The 18019-nt window shown below is 51.5% G+C and overlaps 1 protein-coding gene across 2 annotated transcripts in view; it reads right to left on the bottom strand.

The window, feature by feature from the left end:
- Positions 1–18019, bottom strand: part of Capn5 (calpain 5) — a 55500-nt gene that overhangs the window by 29716 nt on the left and 7765 nt on the right. Inside the window, exons 2-3 of one of the 2 annotated variants that reach the window (XM_028770645.1) lie at positions 9983–10177; positions 376–507 (exon numbers count right to left, since the gene is read on the bottom strand). In XM_028770645.1, coding sequence (XP_028626478.1) covers positions 376–507; positions 9983–10147 — 297 coding nt within the window. In that variant the 5' untranslated portion in view covers positions 10148–10177. The remainder of the gene's footprint in view (positions 1–375; positions 508–9982; positions 10178–18019) is intronic. The other variant, XM_028770646.1, reaches the window with a different exon arrangement.

Below are 18019 nucleotides of genomic sequence, written 5' to 3'. Positions count from 1 at the left end.
TCTAGACCACACCCTGTTGAACAACTGGGAAAATTGTGGCCCAGAAAAGACAGCAACTGGTCCATGCCACCCAGCAGTTACTGAGTGCTGAGTGGTGTCCCCACACCAAGACACCACAGGCAGTGTGCACATTTCACAGTATTCTCTGCCCCACAGATGCCTGTCCCTCAGTAGTGAAGAAGAGACACACCAGAATCACCTTGGGGACCCCAGGCTAAGCAGGTGAGGAGAGGCCAACCTGCCACCCATGATGCTCACCCATCCCAGCACCAGGCTTTCAGGAAGCCATGTTCCTCGCTGATGTCACACCTGTTGGGCAGTGAGAGCTGTGGGCTATCTGAGTAGCCCCCTCACCCACCTGTCCCCAGGCCTCACCTTTTGCCAGAGTGACTCTCTGGAGGCAAGTGACGAGCAGGCAGCCACAAACCAGCAGTTGCCCACCTGGCCCTGGTGCAGGTCATGGGAGCTGATGCCGTCTACGAAGAGCCGGGGATCGTCGCAGATCTCCTGCAGAGGTAGAGGGGAGTGACATGAGGAACTGAGGGCACAGGGGCTCCTCCAAGGCAGGAAAAGGACTCACTGGCCCTGTGGAGGTTTACTGGACCCCTCTCCCACAGAAGGGAGGGGTAAGGCCAACTGACTCCTAAATCCAGCTTTCTGAAACTTCTTTTCACTAAGGTGTGCTGAGGAGTGGTGGCTGACAAAGGGCCTCAGAGTGATGGACCCTGGGCCACCATCTTCTTGCCCTTGAGTGGATCTCCCTGTCTGGCCACTTGGCCCCGGAGACCAGCCACAGTGCAGTCAAGTGACAATCCCCTCATGGACCCATGGTGAGCACAAAAGGAGGAGCTTCGGGCAGTGAGGGGTTGCCGCTGTATTCTAAGAATGCGGAGTAGAAGCCCAGAGAACAGGGACTTGTCAGAGCACAGGAGTGAGGCAGAAATCCTTTTGATTGTTTCCATGGAGAAGGCAGGTATGGCTGCAGGGACACAGGACATGCTCAGAACCAGTCTGGGGCAGCTGCTGGGCAGAGTCATGTCTGGCAGTACTCAGGTCCTGTCCCCCAACACCACTCCCAGTTCCTGGGAGCTTAGTCTGGTTTTTCCCATCTCTCCACTCTTCAGGGTTGCCGTTAAAGACCCCCAAGGGACTGATGCAGAGTGGAAGATGTACAGCTTTGGCTTCTGCATGGAGAGACACAATCTGAAAGTACAGCTCCCTGCCTCCCAGAAGCCCCGACACCCTGCCCAGCCTGGAGCTGGATGCTAGCTGGATCTCTGAGAGAGCAAATAGTAGCATGGGCTCAGCCCAGGAGAGCAGCTAGACACACAGTCACAGACCCCTCAGAGCCGAATACTTTCATGTGGGCCAGGCTGCTGCAGGCTAGGTGTGAGGGTTCCCTTCCCAGATTAAGTCTTCCCAGAGCTGTGAATGTGTCTGCTTTCAGCAGGCCCACCCAGGCCTCCTCTGCATCAGTGCCTAGCTCCCCACACTGAGAGCTGAGTTGAGGAGGTGAGAAGGTGGGGGAGGGGACACAACAAGACACACAGTTTTAGTTTGGCACCATGATCCAACCCTGCTGGCCCTGAGAACTGAGCACTGTACCCACTTCAGATGAACGGTTGAGCGGATGCCTGTGATATAGCTGTTCCCTCTGGGCTTGACAAAATCATCTCCGTATTGAAGCTAAGCAGCTGTGATAACCCACGAGCTTGCGACTCTTTCATTCCCTTGGGCAGGGGGAGGGAAGAGGCTCACAAGCGTCACCCCAGGATCTTCTTGAGGCTCCCTACCTGAGTCCTGATGTAAGTGCTGCTCCCTAAGGTAACACTTGACTGGGGGTGAGATTCCCGGGTGGCATAGCTGCCTATGAATGGTCCCTGCCCCTCTAATTCCATTAAACTCTCTGGTCCTGAGTTTGGCTTAGACAAAATCCTTTCTTTGATCTGCCCATGCCTTCTCTATCAAGGGTGAATAGGAGTGTCCTCATATTTCCCAGAAAAAGTCACACAATCAGTGGCACCTAAACAGAGAACAGACAGAACCACAGACAGATCAGGGTAGAGTATCTGTGGGGGAAAAAATCCTGCAGTGACATGCCCCCTAACTGAGGTGACAGTTGCCAAGGCCCTCAGACATAACTGAAGCTGAGCTTTCTACGCCCAGGGAAAATCCCAGGGTAACAGGACTCTATGTGATAAGACATTAAAAAGTTAAAATAGTTTAACTTTTAGATTAATTTTTAATTCTTAATTTTATTTAAAAATTTATTGTTTTAAATTAAGCATTGAAAGTTTTATATTAAACAATATTAAGTTAATGAACTTAGCATCTTTCCTTTGCATGCTCGTGTAAGGGATGATATCCTTGCTGTATGGGACCCACCACACGGGTACCCAGGTTCCTCCAAAACAACTGATGGACTGGTTAGAGACTAACATTGAAGTCTCTGGAAGCAGCACATACAGGGCGGAATCGTTAGAAAGCTGTGGTGACAGCTGTGCGGAGAGTGACAAGACAGGCAGCCTAGGCTGAGTTGTCTGCCCAGAGGAAACCTGCCTACCTAAAGGACAAGAATGAGCCAAAGTCAGATTTGTGTTTGGAAACTCCTGGAAGGCTTCAAGCCCGAACAATTGCTCACCAGAGGGGTGACTGAATGGGAGGTGCAGGTGAGCCAGGGGCACCCACTTCTGTAGGGGAAAGGGTCACTTGGCATGGGAATTCCCTGCAGGTAAGGGCTAGGCAGGGCAACAGAGGCCCCACAGTGAGCTGTGGATCTTTTGCTCCCCTACTGATACACACAAGTTTTGAATTTTGACGGATGGTGGAGTCACTTGATTCAGGGCAACCTCTGAAAATATGGGGGTGGGGTGGGAGTAATGAATGAATCAGGAAATGGAACCATGAAGTTGACATTAAACTTGTTCTGAGTAGGTTGTAATTGACACCTGCTCCAGATTTGGCTTATACAGTTCTCTCCTGTAAGAGGGTAGGGGTGGGTATACTGCGGGGACTCACCCTGCACTGAGGATCTGACTTGTAAAGGCAGCCATGTGTGGCTGGGGAAAATGAGACTACAGAGTTGGGAAATCTCAACTCTATCACTCTGTCTAAAGTCCTTTCAGTAGCCAGTATGAGGGGCTAAATAAATAAATAAATGCCAAATGGCTCATGGGAAATGAGTCTGGGTTACAGAAAGCCAAAATAAGGTAGAGCCCTTAATTAACTTAGTATCATTCTCGTGTGTGCATGTGTGATGTGCACGTGTGCTGGAGCACATGCATGCACTGGTCCTTCCATCTTCACATGGGTCCCAGGGATCAAACTCAACTAACTATCCATTGCGTTATCAGCCGAGCCACCTTGGTGGCCCCCATCCTTGCTCTTCAGACAGTCAGACAAGCGGTGGTGCCTCTTCACACTGTACGGCCCAGGAGATTTCTGGTGTTTGTTTTGCTTTGATTTTTAATATCCCCTTAGCTGATGAGCCCCAGATCAATGTGTGTTCTCTGGAAATGGGTGCAGCAGACCTTCAGAGAACCTGCCAACCTCTGTAAAACGATTTCATTATATCACACTTGCCTCTAAGTGTCTCAGAGATTTGGACACAAGTCTGAACACTGCTGTGCCTGTGCATTTGCAGGGCGGAGGATGGGAAACCAGCCGAACTTGGTGCAAGAACCAGGCACATCTGTGAAGCATCGGGAGTCCCTCTCTCCTCCCACCCTGAGACCCTCAGCACTGCTACGCAACAGTTTACTGGGATGGGTCTTCTTGGTAGCATAGGCACGTATGGTCCTGTAAGTAGCCCATAAACTCACCGGTTCCCCCAGGGTGGCCTAAGGCAGGGTCCTTTCTTTGATCTGTCAGTGCCCCTTCTCTCTCCCCAGAAAAAGTCACATCCCAATGTCTCTAGCACACAATGGGGGCTAGAAGCCTCTACGTGTTTGGGAGTCATGAGGTTTGTTTCTGGGCTCTGCTGTCACACACAGCAGCCCTTCCACAGGCAGCCAGCAGAGGGCAGGAGAGCCTGGAAGGCAGAACTCAATTCCTGCATGCCCTTGCTGAAGATGCAAACACAGGCCAATGATCATCCTCTCTGTACCTCCAAATCTTTAAACCCTGGCCCTACAGGGCTATGTGTGGCCTCCACAGATGGTGGTAGAATATTCTGCAGGGAAAAAATGCGATACTGAAATCTCGATACAGTGTTTGGGACACATCTGCCCAGAAAACAAAAACCAGAATTAAAGGGCCAGGATGAGTAATTCCCCCGAGGACAGTAGCTGAGAGGACTTCTGGCTGGGGCCACAGGGGAGCCAGGGCAGGCTGCAATGGTGGCCCCTCCAAGGCGCTGGTCTGTGTCCTGCTATCTCTGATCAGAGGAAATCCAGTTAGGGAGCCTGCTTCTTGTCCCCATGGCCACTCGCCGGAAGCTCAGGCCGGAAGCTGAGCTCCACCAGAGCTGCTTCTTCTTAATCTTATCTTCCAGCCAACTGCACCCGCCTGGCTTCTCAGTCTGAGAGAGTGAGTGGTGTCTCAGCACCTGCAACACCTCCCCCTTCCCCCACAAAAAGAAGGAAGGATGGGGAGGGGCTTCACAGCTGCAGCACCTGCTGTCTTTAGGGCTGCAGAGGGAGATGACATGAAGGGGTTCATCTACCTCAGGACCTCCCAATCAGTGTCCCGTGACTGACAGGACACCCACTCCAGACGAGGCAGAGATGGCCAAGGTCAAGCACAACTGAATGAGCAGACAGGACAGAGGAGGCTGGCTGGGCTCCCAGCCTGGGCTCTCCCTGACACTACACAGCTGTACCAGCCTGGCTCCGGGCCCCAGAACACCCTCCTGCCATGCCCACCCTGCCTTGGAAAGAAGACTGGGAGAGATAGGGTTCCTGAATCCAGCTTCCATGCCACCCTGAGCATTCTGCCTGCATCTGAAGCCTCAGGGTTGTCAACTCTGACCTAGGACACATCCGGAGCTTGATGGCACTGGGGATCTACCCGCTACCTTGTGTTACCTGAGAAAACATCACAAAAACAGCTCTGAGGGCTAATCCCTACTGAGGCAGGAGGACCCTGCCTGAGGACAGGGTTCTACAGGCAGCTCTGTCACAGACAAGGACAACAAGGGACAGAGAAGCAAGGCCACTTGTGCAGGGCCACAGAGCAGGATGAACTAAGATTCAAACGCGGCCTCTGTCTAGGTGTACTGGGTCCTAGGAATGATGACATCATCCTTCCTTGTGTGTCCACAGGACCAAGGAGGACAAGATGTCCCCTGTCCATCACTGTAAGCCAAGGATTCTCAGGACCAGAGTTCGCCTTTCCTGAGTCACTGGCTGACCACAGTGAGCTAGGGGCAGGCAGGCTGCTGGAACGACCAAGCAAGACCTGAGCCTCCAGGAGAATGGAGTTGTGACAGCATGAGACCCATGAGACCACAGAGGTGGCATCTTCAGAGCTGATGTGGGGAAGACCGGGCAGGAGCTTGGGAGAATAAGGACTCCAAATGCCCTGAAGATGAAATCAGGCTCTAGCCACAGTCAGGAGGAAAACTGCCCAACCCCCACCGCACACTCATACACACACACCCTACACACATACACTTATACACACATTCTACACACACACATATATACACATACCCTACACACATATGCACACCCCTATACACATATAACTCCCTACACTTATATACAAACCACACACATACACACCCTACACTTACACACACACACACACACACACACACCGTACCTTGGTGCCAGGCTAACCAAGCACCTTCCAGCCCTGCCCACCTCAGCTGTCTAATGGCGGCTCTGAAACAGTGTTTATTCCAGGAAATTCCTCTGGCTACAGAAGAGAAAGTCCCTAGAGATAAGGCAGCTCCCAGGAAAGACTCATCTCACCAGGCAGACAACTCACTCATCTGCATATTCAGATTTCCTGGCTTTTGTTCCTTCTTCCTATAAAGTGAGGCACTGCAGCAAGCGAGGCAAATCTGTAAATGAGTCTACTTCCTCTGGTCAGTTCCTTCCTCCTGGTTCTGATGATTTGGTAAATGTGAACTGGACCTGAGACACTGGGCACCACTTTGCCTGTAGGTCCTTGTGATGGTCTGCACATGCTTGGCCCAGGGAGTGGCACTATTAGAAGGTATGGTCTTGTTGGAGTAGGTGTGTCACTGTGGCCCTAGGCTTTAAGACCCTCCTCCTAGCTGCCTGGAAGCCAGTCTTCCACTAGCAGCCTTCAGATGAAGATGTAGAACTCTCAGCTCCTCTTACACCATGCCTGCCTGGATGCTGCCATGCTTCCGTCTTGATGACAATGGACTGAACCTCTGAACCTGTAAGCCAACCCCAACTAAATGTTGTTCTTAGAAGAGTTGTCTTGGTCATGGTGTCTGTTCACAGCAGTAAAACCCCAACTAAGACAGTCCTCTACCCAGGAAGGGAGGGTTTGGCACAGGGAAACAAGTTGGAGACAGAAGCTACCAATAGGGCATGGAGGAATGACAAAGTGCCCTAGACTGGATTGCAGAGGGCCTACTGTGAGTCCTTGACTGAAACACACACACACACACACACACACACACACACACACACACGCATGGACGGCTGGGGTGCCGCTCCTCTGACCAACATATCTCCAGGTCACAGGCTTCTTCTGAACCTTCAGTCACCTCAGCTGGTTAGACCAGCTGGCCCAGATCTGACTGGGCCTGAGCTCCTCCTGGCTCAACAGGAAATTCAGGTTTTCAGTTGGTAAGGAGCCAAGAATACAACCAGGAAGGTGAAGGGCATAAGATCTGTGCTGCTGTGGGGCACACGGCCTGTCCTTCCTTCCCTTGGCCCACTCCAGAACCTAAGACCACAAAAGGAAAGGCCACTGCAGGACCTTTGCCAGGGACATAACAGAAAAGCCAAGAGTGTGGTACCTCTTCTGCAACTGTCCCTCCTCCCCCTCCCCCCCCCCACTTCAGCAATCCAGCTGTTGTCTCCTTTGTCCCCTCTAATGCCAGGACCTTCCCTGGTGCTCTAAGCAGACCAGGGGCACCCCAGAGGTTCAGTTTTAGGCAGAGCAGAAGCCTTCCTTCAGCAGGACAAGTGGCCACCACTCTTGTGTAGCAGCAGTCCCCAAATGAGCATAAGTCCCTTGGATGTGTGGGGAGGGAGCACCAGGCTGCCTCAAGGAAAGCTAGGGGTTGCACAACTGACCAATGTTCACAGGGTTCCTACCTACCCCATGCATTCTGTCCAGAAACCCCAAGCTGATGTCTAGACATAGGGAAGGCAGAGAGCTGGGGAGAGGGGGGCTAGACAGCTGTAGCCTCCAGCCTGAGAACCAGAAGTGGCTTCTGCCCACATCCCTAGCTCCCCAGAGTCCCTCCCCCCTGCCAACAGTGAGGGAGGTGGCAGACAGTCCCTGTACAGGAAAGAAGGTAGTAAGGTGGACACTAAAGAGAGTAAGACCTGGTGCCACCTGCAGAGTGAACGACTGGATGGATATCAGGCCAGCTCCCCATCACGGGCTGACACGAAGGATGAGGGTAGCTTGTTGCTGCTTCCATGTCTGACTCCTCCAGTACCTCAACTTCCAGAAAGCATTCTCTACAAGAATTATTCTCCCCACTCATTAAAGATGAGCAACTGTGGCCCAGAGAAGGGGACACTTTGCTCAAGACCACATGTCACTTCAAGAATGCCCCTCAGGCTGGAGCCAAGTCTGACTGGCTTGAAAAGAACACTTCATAATATCTGGGGAGGAAAGAAGCCAGTGAGGAAGGGAGGCTGACTGACAGGTGGGGAAGCTGGAGGCTGAGAGATAGGAAGGCTGGTACTCGAGGCTAAGAAGCATGAAGGCTGAGGGCCTGAGGCCTCCTTGGGGTGCTCAGAAGCTAAGGGATTGGGAGCAAGGGAAAGGGTGAGGTTGGAAGGCAGGGATCCTGTGAGGTGGGGAGGAAGGAAGCTAGGAGATACTGAGAAACTGGGAACAGGAAGGCTGAGGGCCTGGGGCCTAGGAAGCTGCAGGTAGCAGGGATAGGAGATACGGACACTGAGTGGCTCGAGGCTCAGAGGCCGTCTAAGGAGAAAGCAGAGAGGTCATCATAATGACCAAGAGAGAAGTTTCTGCAAGTGGAAGCAGCATGAGCTGTAGAGAAAATGGCTTTTTGCTGTGCTTACAGTCTGCCAGGCCTTAGGACCCAGGAAATAGGACCATTCAGAAGCACAGCTGTCTCAGGCCTAGCTTACCTTTGGCCAGAGGCCAAGAAGCTGGGATCCAATGGCCAGGGGCTGGACAACCTACTCTTGCCCCAGGCTGCCCCACTTCCTCCCCTGTAGACCTCGCCCCTCCCCCACACTTAAGCTCTCCATCACATCCCTTGGGATTGTTTCTGCCGGACACACTCTGCCCAGTGGCTCAGGCCTAGCCTGTCTCCTGACCAAGACTGAAGGCTGACTACTGTCCTGTAGACCCCACTCCGATGTTCCCATCTACGTCAACCACAGGTGCTATGACCTAGCCAAGGTAGGCAGTTAGCCCTTCCTCTTCAGCTGCAGCGAGAAAGGCAGCTGGACAGGTGCCAAGGAGGGAGGACGAAGGAGGAGGTAAGATTCCTGAGCGCAGTGGAAAGGGCTCTGAGAGGGCAGGGACTCCACTGGGTCACACCGCAGGGGCGTGCCAAGTCGCCAGCCTTCCCCACTCAGCCTGGGGCCTCATGACGCCCATGCCACACTGCAGCCCACAGTCTTAGGAAGAGGTGAGGGCAAGGTCAGTGAGTGCTGGGGGAGGCAGCAGGCTCAGGTGTCCACCCTCCCTCCTGAGAACCAGGATCTCACAAAGGCCCTTTAGAGCCGGCTCACTCCCCACACCTTGGTGAAGCAGATGACAGTAGACATAGGAGAGTAGAACCAAAGTTCTGTTACTAGGCCAGAAAAGGAAGTCAGGGTCAGAAGCTCCTCAAAGCCCCAAAATCTGAGGCCAAAGAAGCCAGGGCCTTCTACCTAGTATGGAGGTGGGGGCAGGAGCAGGACTCCTGGATGTGTGGTCCCTTCTCTCAGCCTCAGTTTCCTTCCCTGACAAGTAACGCCCAGGATTGGCTGTTGAGAAAAGGCATGAGAGTGGAATTTCATTTTTCTCCAAATGTCCAGGGGCCAGGGATAGACTGGGCAGTACAAATCCAATGGCTGCTTGCTGCTGAAAGCAGAGGTTTGCATGGCTCACAAGCCCTCAGAACTAACAAACCAGGTTCAGAAGTGAGGTGTGCTTCCCTCGTGTGGCCCAGGTCCCAAGCTTTGTCATTGCTAGAGAGAGCCTGATACCCAAGCCTCCACCCTGCAGCCAGAGGTGCCTTCTCTGAGAACAGGGCAGAACGGAGTCTGGAACACTTGCCCTAGTGACCTGGAAGAGCCTAGTTTCCCACACTAAAGTCCCCTGTCAGTGACTGCCCCCTTGTCACCAGCATAGTGGTGACGCCTAGAACGGGTCTGAGCCAGTGTCCTCTAGTGCGCTTGTGTTCACCCGGGCCCCAGGAACCCCACACTGCAGACCTCCTCTGCCCATCTCACACATAGGACTGAGAACCAAGCCATGACACCAGACAACTACGTCTGTTTAGCATGCAGCTCTTGGGCTCTAAGCAGGTTGGGAGTTGGAAAGGCCACCAATACTGAGGGTGCAGGCTGGACACTGGTCCCCTGCTCTTCCATCCTAACAGTTCGATGACAGTACATGCTTCCACAAGTACAGGAAGTGACTTTGAAAATCAGCAAAGTAAACTTGCCCTCGGACATCACACAAGTGCACACAAGGTTCGCTCATGGCATGGCACATGAAAGACCATGGGAAGGAAAGCAGAGCCTGCAGTGCCCACAGTCCGTGAGTACTCCATGCCCAAGCAGTCTGCCTAGGCAGATGGATGGCTGCCTGTGGGATCCGGGCCCATTCTCCCCAGGCAGGAGGACCAGACACTAACCTTAGGCCGCTTCCACCTGACCGTGGGCCCTGGGGTACCCTTATAGTAGAGAGAGTCGTCGGTGGCAGGGAAGTGGGGGTCCTCGAACAGCACCTTCTTGCGCAGACAGGCCCGCTTCAGTGCTGAGTAGTTCTGGTCCTCATAGGCCTTCGTACAGGAGAACATGGTGACCACGTCCCCAAGAAGGGGAGGCACCTAGAAGAGAGGAGAACAAGACCATCAACCACAGGTACAAGTTCTTGCTGAGCTCTGACCAACAGATATACTCCCTCCCAGCAGCCTCCCAATAATACTGGAAAGGGAAGGCAGCACAGAGAGGGATGGAGGCCTGCCCTAGGTCACACAGCTAGTACCTGCTATAGGGTAAAGAGGACACAGAGTGAAGCACACGCCTCAGCAATTGACGTTCTCTCCTTTCTAGAGTCTGAAAGGCAATACCAGGCCCTCAGGCCACCAGTGAATGATGTCCAGGGTTGGCCCAGGCCACTCCCACCTCACTCTCCCTGTCTTGTTTAGCCAGCCCTTCCTACTGCTCTCGGATTGAGTCATACAAGTGGCCACCCCGCAGGAGCTTGTGGCCAGTGTCACACCCACAGGACTCAGCTGTGGGCATCTCAGAGGTGTCTTCCTGTTTCATTCCTGTCCAACAGGAGAAAACCCTGTCACAGGCTGTCACCCAGCTGTCACCCAGTCCCCACCTCAGCACTCTGCCTACTAAATGCACCTTATGCTTAGGGAGGGAGCAGGCTCCTAGCTCTCTTCACTCCTCACGGGGTCAGGAGACCACCCCACAGCCTGTACTGTGTACACTGACTAAGTTCAAGGGATACGCACTGCACCAGTGTGGTAGTGGTGCGGGAGGAGACAGGGGTGGGGGTGGGGACACAGCCACCCGTCAGGAGTGTTGACAAGGGTCTAGTTTCTCACATTCCATCTTTAACCTCTCTAAATCTCCTCAGCCTGGGGCTTACCGGGGACAACACTTGTTGCTTTATTGAGGTTCAGGCTGCCCGTGAGGGAAACGGAGGCAGAATTCTTAGAACGGTTTCTGGGCAACGTTTAATAGCAGGACTGACCGTAGACACTGATTCTGGCTGAACTACTCATCTGCTAGGTGGCCATGGAACAACTGCTCGGCCTCTTTGAACCTCTTCCATTCATCTCCAAGATGAGAACAAGGTTGCTCCAATGAGAGAAGGATGTCATTCTGATTAGCCAGGGGCAGAGGGCGGAGGAAGGAGAGCAGAGGGGTCAAGTCTCCCCTCATTCCACAGAGACTCCAGCTCTCTGGCACCCACCATGTACAAGCCATTGAGTAAGAGGTTTGTGTCCACTGCTGAGAGCAACACCAGGTGGGCATGCTGTCGCCATTTTCAGAATGAGGGCTGAGGCTCTGTGAGGTGAGGTACTTTATCCATGTTCTCATGGAGGAGGCAGTGAACCGGAAGCCAGGCCTCAGGTTGAGGTGGCCCACCTTGGCCTCAGGAGCAAGGACTAGGCAATGAATGTTGAGAGCTCCCCACACGACCCTCAACTAAACTTCAGCCCAAAGGGAAGGAAGACAGGATTCTCCAAGGAAGGGAAGAAAGAGGAAGGAAGTGGTAACATTAGTTCATGTGGACCCAGAAAAACAGCAAGGAGGGTCACTGTCCCACTGGCTGAGAGTGGACAATGACTCCTACTGTATCTGCAGCCACTGTTACCATTCAGGGTTGCTGTGTGACTCAAGCCAACCATTTAACTTCCCTGGTCTCTCCTCTGCCCAAGGAGGTCAGTCTCCTCTGGCCTTAGGCCTCCCTCAGCTTTGGAGCCCTGGGAAAAGAGAAAGGGGAGGCTGGAAAGCCTCAGGGCCTTCAGACAAGCAGGTTCATTAGCCCTGCAGGCTTCGGCAGCCTGGGCTCAGGAAGCAACGTAAGCCTCAAGAATTAAATCAGGGAGCCAGAAATCAGCCACTGTGATTCCAGTATTTCAGATCCCAGAGAGCCCAGAGAGGGGGAACAAGCCAGCTGAGATCACACAGCCAAGATAACAAATGAGGCTTCTGGCTGCTCTCCAGGCCACAGAGCAGTCAACAATACAGGGAAGATCTGCTCTCCCAGGAAGAAGAGATGGGGCAACCGGGAGACACTGGGCGAAAAGGAGCAGAGGTGGCCAGGCAAGGAGGCATGGACAGACAGGAGAGGGTCACCAACAGAGGCCCGGCACGCCTGTCATCCCCCCTCATCCTTGACAGGCAAGCCAACCCTGGCCACCTTCTGAAGTTCTTCTGGGACCAGGGACCTGGCCTTTCCCTACTCAGCCCCCTACTCTGACCACATGTGGTGCATCCAAGAGTGTACCCAAGGTGTCACAGACTCTGCAGCCTCTCTCCCCATACTTCAGGCAACTCTCTCAGAAGGCAGGGTATAAACAGGAAGGCAGGAAACCCAGATTCACACAACAGCCTCTCTCCCGAGGCCCAGGCTCCAGGTATGACCACTTCTGACCATCAGTGTCCTGATTAGCCCTGCTAATCGTGGGGATGCAGAGACAGGATGTTAAGGACAAGCGAGGCCTCCCAGCTGTCTGATGCCCACCTGCTTCTACTTCCCTGCAGATCTCACCCTGCTGGTCATCCTTTACCCTGGTGACCTACACCTCTGTAGGTCCCTCAAGCTGTGAGCTCAGGGCATTTGCATAAGCCTCCCCCTCACAGTCTCACCTTGGCCATCTGCAGCCCCCAGCAGCCCAGCACTGGTCACATTAGGCCCGTCTGGACACTCCTTGTCCAATCTCCCAGCCCACCCTCTGAGGACAGGGCCCACATCAAGTGTCTCTGCATCCCCACTAACAGTGAGGCGCTGGGATTCAGTAATCAGGGCCAGATCCCTGCACCCGCACGGCTGTTCACAATTCTAACAGGGCATTCAAAACTCTCTTCTGGCCTCCACAGGCATGAGGTATCCACAAGGTACCCAACCATACATGCAGAGGAAAACAACAACAAGAAAAAACAGCAAAAACAAACAAACAAACCACTCATACACATAAAAATAAACCAAGATAGAGGAGAGGGATGGGGCTCGAGAGGAAGTTGTTTTCAGTCCACATTCAAGCGGAGCCACCCACCTCTGCCCACTGGGCCAGGCATCCGTTTGCCTCCTGACCTTCCTGATGGCTGTGTGCCAGCTGGGGCCCACACCCCACTCCCCAGGCTGAGCTGGCTACGGCCCTGCCCTTCAGGCGCTGTGACTGACCCTGGGTCACAGGGCCCCAGGGCTGGACAAGCTGGAGGCCTGCACAGGCCACACAGCCTCCAGGGTCTTTGTCAGAAAGAGAAGCCTCTAGATGGAGAGAGAGTGGCACCAGGACAAAGAACCAGAGGACGGGCTGAGCCTGAGTCCTATAGCAGGGGCAGAAAAAGCGCCAAGAACAGCCGAGGCCCAGCTAGAGGAGCCACACCCCAGTCAAGCAGCCAGTCCTAAGGTTCTGGTCACTGAGGCCCTGCCAGGGCAGACAAACAGATCAGTGGAATGGAGCAGAACAGAATCTACACTGTCCACAAACATAAAGACACCTGAGTCATGGCTTGGTGCACTGAGGGAAGAACCATTGTTTTGATGAATGGTGGGTCACCTGCTCTCTGCACAGAAGAGGAGCAATCTTGACCCCACCTCACACCACACACAGAACCAACCCCAAGAAAACAGCAGTGCAACTCCACCCCTGGGGCTGCCTGTGACCAGCATAGCACAGCTGGAGAACTGGCTCAGCCGTTAAGAGCACTTGGTACTCTTACAGAGGACCCAGGTTTAGTTCCCAACACCCACATGGTGGCTCACAACCATCTGTAACTCCAATTCCAGGTGATCCAATTCCTTCTTCCAACCTCCACAGGCACTAGGCACATGATTGGTACACAGACATACATGCAGACAAAACACTCATAAAATAAAACAACAATAAAATTGATAAACAAAAACAACAACGAAAACAGCAGAACGTAAAAGAAAGAGTGACTCCAAGCATCCAGCAAATAGAAGAAAAAGTGCTGGGCTTCATGGATCAGCAAGAAAGTACAAGTTAAAAATCATAGCAAGACAGACACCAGCACATCCTACTAGGAGGGTCAAGCACCATGACACGCTAGCTCACACATGTCCAGAGCACAGGCTGGGTTCTAGGCTAAGTAGCACAGTGATGGGTAAGCGTGTGTGAAGCCCTAGATTCCATGCTCAAAAAGCAAAAAAACAATGACACTTCAGGTGGAGCTCGGGTGACACCTGGCAGGCAGGGGTGACAGCTGGCAGGGGTGGACATCTGCAGTGTCTCTGCAAAGCTGTCTGAGTCCCTGCTGCGTACAAACAACACATAGTCCATTGTCTAGGTAGTCTATTATATATGAGACCATATCTCTCTCGGAGATCATATCGACTATATCCTATACATTCAGAGACAGAAGAATGTTTAGCACAGGTTTCTTTAAAAAAAATTTTTTAAAGAAAGCTGTGAACTCCTGATCCTTCTCCTCCACTGCCCATGTTCAAGAATCCCAGACATCAAATGCTAAACTAGCACTATAGACTCTGGTATGTTGACATCAGAAACTATTCAAGGGCTATCAATAAAGGACTGGGTGAGAGGTTTGTTGTTATCTTCAAGTAATAGAAAACAAACCCATGGTCATACGCAACCCCACAGATGGAGCTCACAGGCATGGCATTCAACAACAGGGGCATTACTACATGACTTCATTAGATCACATGGAAAGGCAGGGCCAAATTGCTCTGATACTAAAGCCAGAAAGGAAAGTTACAGGCAAGCTAGAGAGAAGGCTCAGAGGCGAAGGGCACCTTCTGCTCTCTCAGGAGACCTGAGTTCTGTTCCCAGCACCCACACGGGGGCTCACAACCACCTATAACTTCAGCTCCAGGGGATCTAATGCGTTCTTCTGGCCTTCTCAAACATTGCACTTAGGTGCACACACCCACACACATACATAAAAAGAAAAAAGCAAGGAAGTTATAGTCAGAGGTTTCTGAGGAACACCAACATAAAATCTGGCGTTCCAGCAGCATAGTCAATTACTATGTGGGTTTATATGTTACAAAAAAAAAAAAAGCTTTAGCAAAGGACTATGAACAGAAGTCCCTGGCACCTGAAAAGAACGCTCACTGTGACCCAGGGGCTGGAAAGAAGATTGAGTCAGTAGTAACGGTGAAGCTGAGTGTGACGGTTCCCACTTCTACTCATAGCCCTGAGATGCTGATGCAGGCGGATGGATAAGAGTCGGAGGCCAGCTTAAGCTATACAGCCAAATGCCGTCTCCAAAGACAGATGAAAACCGTACAATCCTCTCGTCAGGTAAAAGGAAAAGATTTGAGAACACTCAGCATCAAATCAGAGAAGTAATGCTCAGAATTAAATGATAAAATAAAGAACACGGAAGAGGAGGGTAACACGCAAAGCCCAGTTGTGCTTCTGGGTGAACAACAAACTACCCAAAAATGAAACAGCAAATCCCACTCATGGTAGCTACAGAAAGAAAACAAAGTAAAATGCTTCAGAATAAACAAAAAAAGGGAAGTGAAACCCTTCACAGTAAAACTGTAACAGAGGGAGAAAAGACACAAATAAACGCTACATCTTCCATGCTTATGCCCTGGAAGAAATAATGGCGAGGCAACACTATGCTGTGATCCCATTCAGCACAATTCCAAAGACTTCCTCACAGAAGGAAAGCAGAGCTCTAAGCCCATAGGAACCCACAGAAGATCCTTGAATACCTTAAGCAATTCTGAACAAAAAGCTAGAGATATCACATCACTTGTTGGTTAAAAACAAACAAACAAACACACACTCCAGTAGCCAGGAGTGTAGCTTAGCTGGTAGAGTGCTGGCCTAACATGCATAACACCCAGGGTCCTATCCCCATCGCCACACAAACCAGATGTGGCAGCCCACGCCTGTAATACCAGCTCTCAGGATAGAGGCAAGAGAACCAGGAGTTAAAAGTCCTCCTTGTCTCCACAGGAAATCTGAGGCATGCCTGTGCTACATACGATTGTGTCTCAATAAATAGGTAGATATACAGATAGACAGTCAGACAGACAGACAGACAGATTCCCCACTCCAGGGTATGAGGTGCATTTCTGTAATTCCAGCATGAAAGAGACAGAGGCAACAGGATTAGGAGCTTAGGGCCAGCCTGAGCTACGTGAGATCGTGTGTGTGTGTGTGTGTGTGTGTGTGTGTGTGTGTGCGCGCGCGCACGCGCATGAGTGTGTGTGCTAAGTTAGGGTTACTATTCCTGTGACAAAACACCATGACAAAACACTACAACAAAAAGCAAGTTGGGGAGGGGAAAGGATTTATTTGGCTTACACTTCCACATCACAGTCTATCACGAAGGAAGTCAGGGCTGGAACTTAGAGCAGGAGTTGATACAGAGGCCATGGAGGATTGTTGCTTACTAGCTTGCTCTCCATGGCTTTCTCAGCCTGCTTCTTACACAACACAGGACCACCAGCTCAGGGATCCCACCAACCACCACAGGCTGGGCCCTCCCACATCAATCACTAAAAAATGCCTTGCAGCCTGATCTTACGGAGCCATTTTGTCAATTGATGACTTTATCAATCAGATGACTCTAGCTTGTGTCAGGTTGACACAAACTAGCCAACACACACACACACACAGAGCAGAACTATGATCATCAAAACAGCATGGCACTGGGGCATAAGACCAGGAACAGAGAGTTCAGAAGATTAGATACATGTTTAAAGTTAACTGGTTTTCATCAAAGGTCTCAACATCACCCAGTGGGAAAAGGGACTAGACTCCCATCAAGGGGGTGGGAACAGGGAAACACACATGCAACAGAATATAGTTACACCCTAATGTCACTTATGCAAAATCCAGCTCAAATGCATTGAAGACCAGAAACTGTACAGTATAAAACTACCGGAGGAAAACGGGGAAACTCTGTGACACCAGTCTGAGTGGTTTCTTTCTTTCTTTCTTCCTTCCTTCCTTCCTTCCTTCCTTCCTTCCTTCCTTCCTTCCTTTGGATATGATCTCAAAAGCACGGGAAACAGGCAAAGTAGACAAACAGGCTGGCATCAAACAACAAAACTTATACACAAAGTGACCCATGGATTAAAAACAGCCCACAGAATGTAGAGCCCACTTCTGATAAGAGACTGACTGCTAACATAAGGAGGAACTCACTTAACTTAGTAGCCGCATAGCAAACACTCAGCTAAAAATAGACAAAAGACCTAAACAGGTGTTTCTCAGAAAAGAAATATGAACGGGTATATGAACAACAGTTCGATATCAGTAACCATCAGGAAAAACAAATTAAAACCAAGAAGACATGCTCTTTCACACCTGGTAGAATCCTCAAAAGACTGAATGAAGATGTAAGGAAAAGGGACCTGTGCAGCCACCGTAGACAGCAACAATGTGTATACACCTGTAATCCTAGCTTTACTGAGGTCAAGGCAGGAGGACCACGAGTTCCAGGTCAGTCTTGGCTATATACTAAAGCCCTGTCACACTCATAAAACAATCTAAAATACACTAGCCTGGGCTAGCAATCCCACTGGTGGGTCCATATCCTAAGGAAATGAAGTCCGCCTGGTGAAGAGACATCTGCATACCATGGTTATTACAGCACATTTCACCCAGAGAGGGAACAACGTGAGTGTCCATCAACAGATGAACGGATAGGGAACGGCGGGCTAGGGGGTGGGGTGTCGCTCAGTAGGTAGAGCACTCACTTAAGTGTGACTCCCAGAGGTATACAAAATGAGCATGGTGGTGTGTATGCCTGAAGTCCCAACATTAGGGAGTTACAGGCAGGAGGACTCAGAGTTCAAGGCCAGACTCCACTATGCAGACAATTCAAGACCAGCCTCGGCTGCATGGTCTTGTCTGAAAAAAAAAACAAAAACAAAACCAGGGCCAGTGAGACAGCTTAGAGTAAAGAACTTTGGCCTGAGTTCAACTCCCAGAACCCACATAAAGGGAGAGAAAGAGAGAAAAAGGGAGGGG

Source organism: Grammomys surdaster, unplaced genomic scaffold (assembly GCF_004785775.1).
Source record: "Grammomys surdaster isolate TR1022 unplaced genomic scaffold, NIH_TR_1.0 203, whole genome shotgun sequence".
Taxonomy (NCBI): domain Eukaryota; kingdom Metazoa; phylum Chordata; class Mammalia; order Rodentia; family Muridae; genus Grammomys; species Grammomys surdaster.
This window is presented reverse-complemented; position numbering and strand designations above follow the sequence as displayed.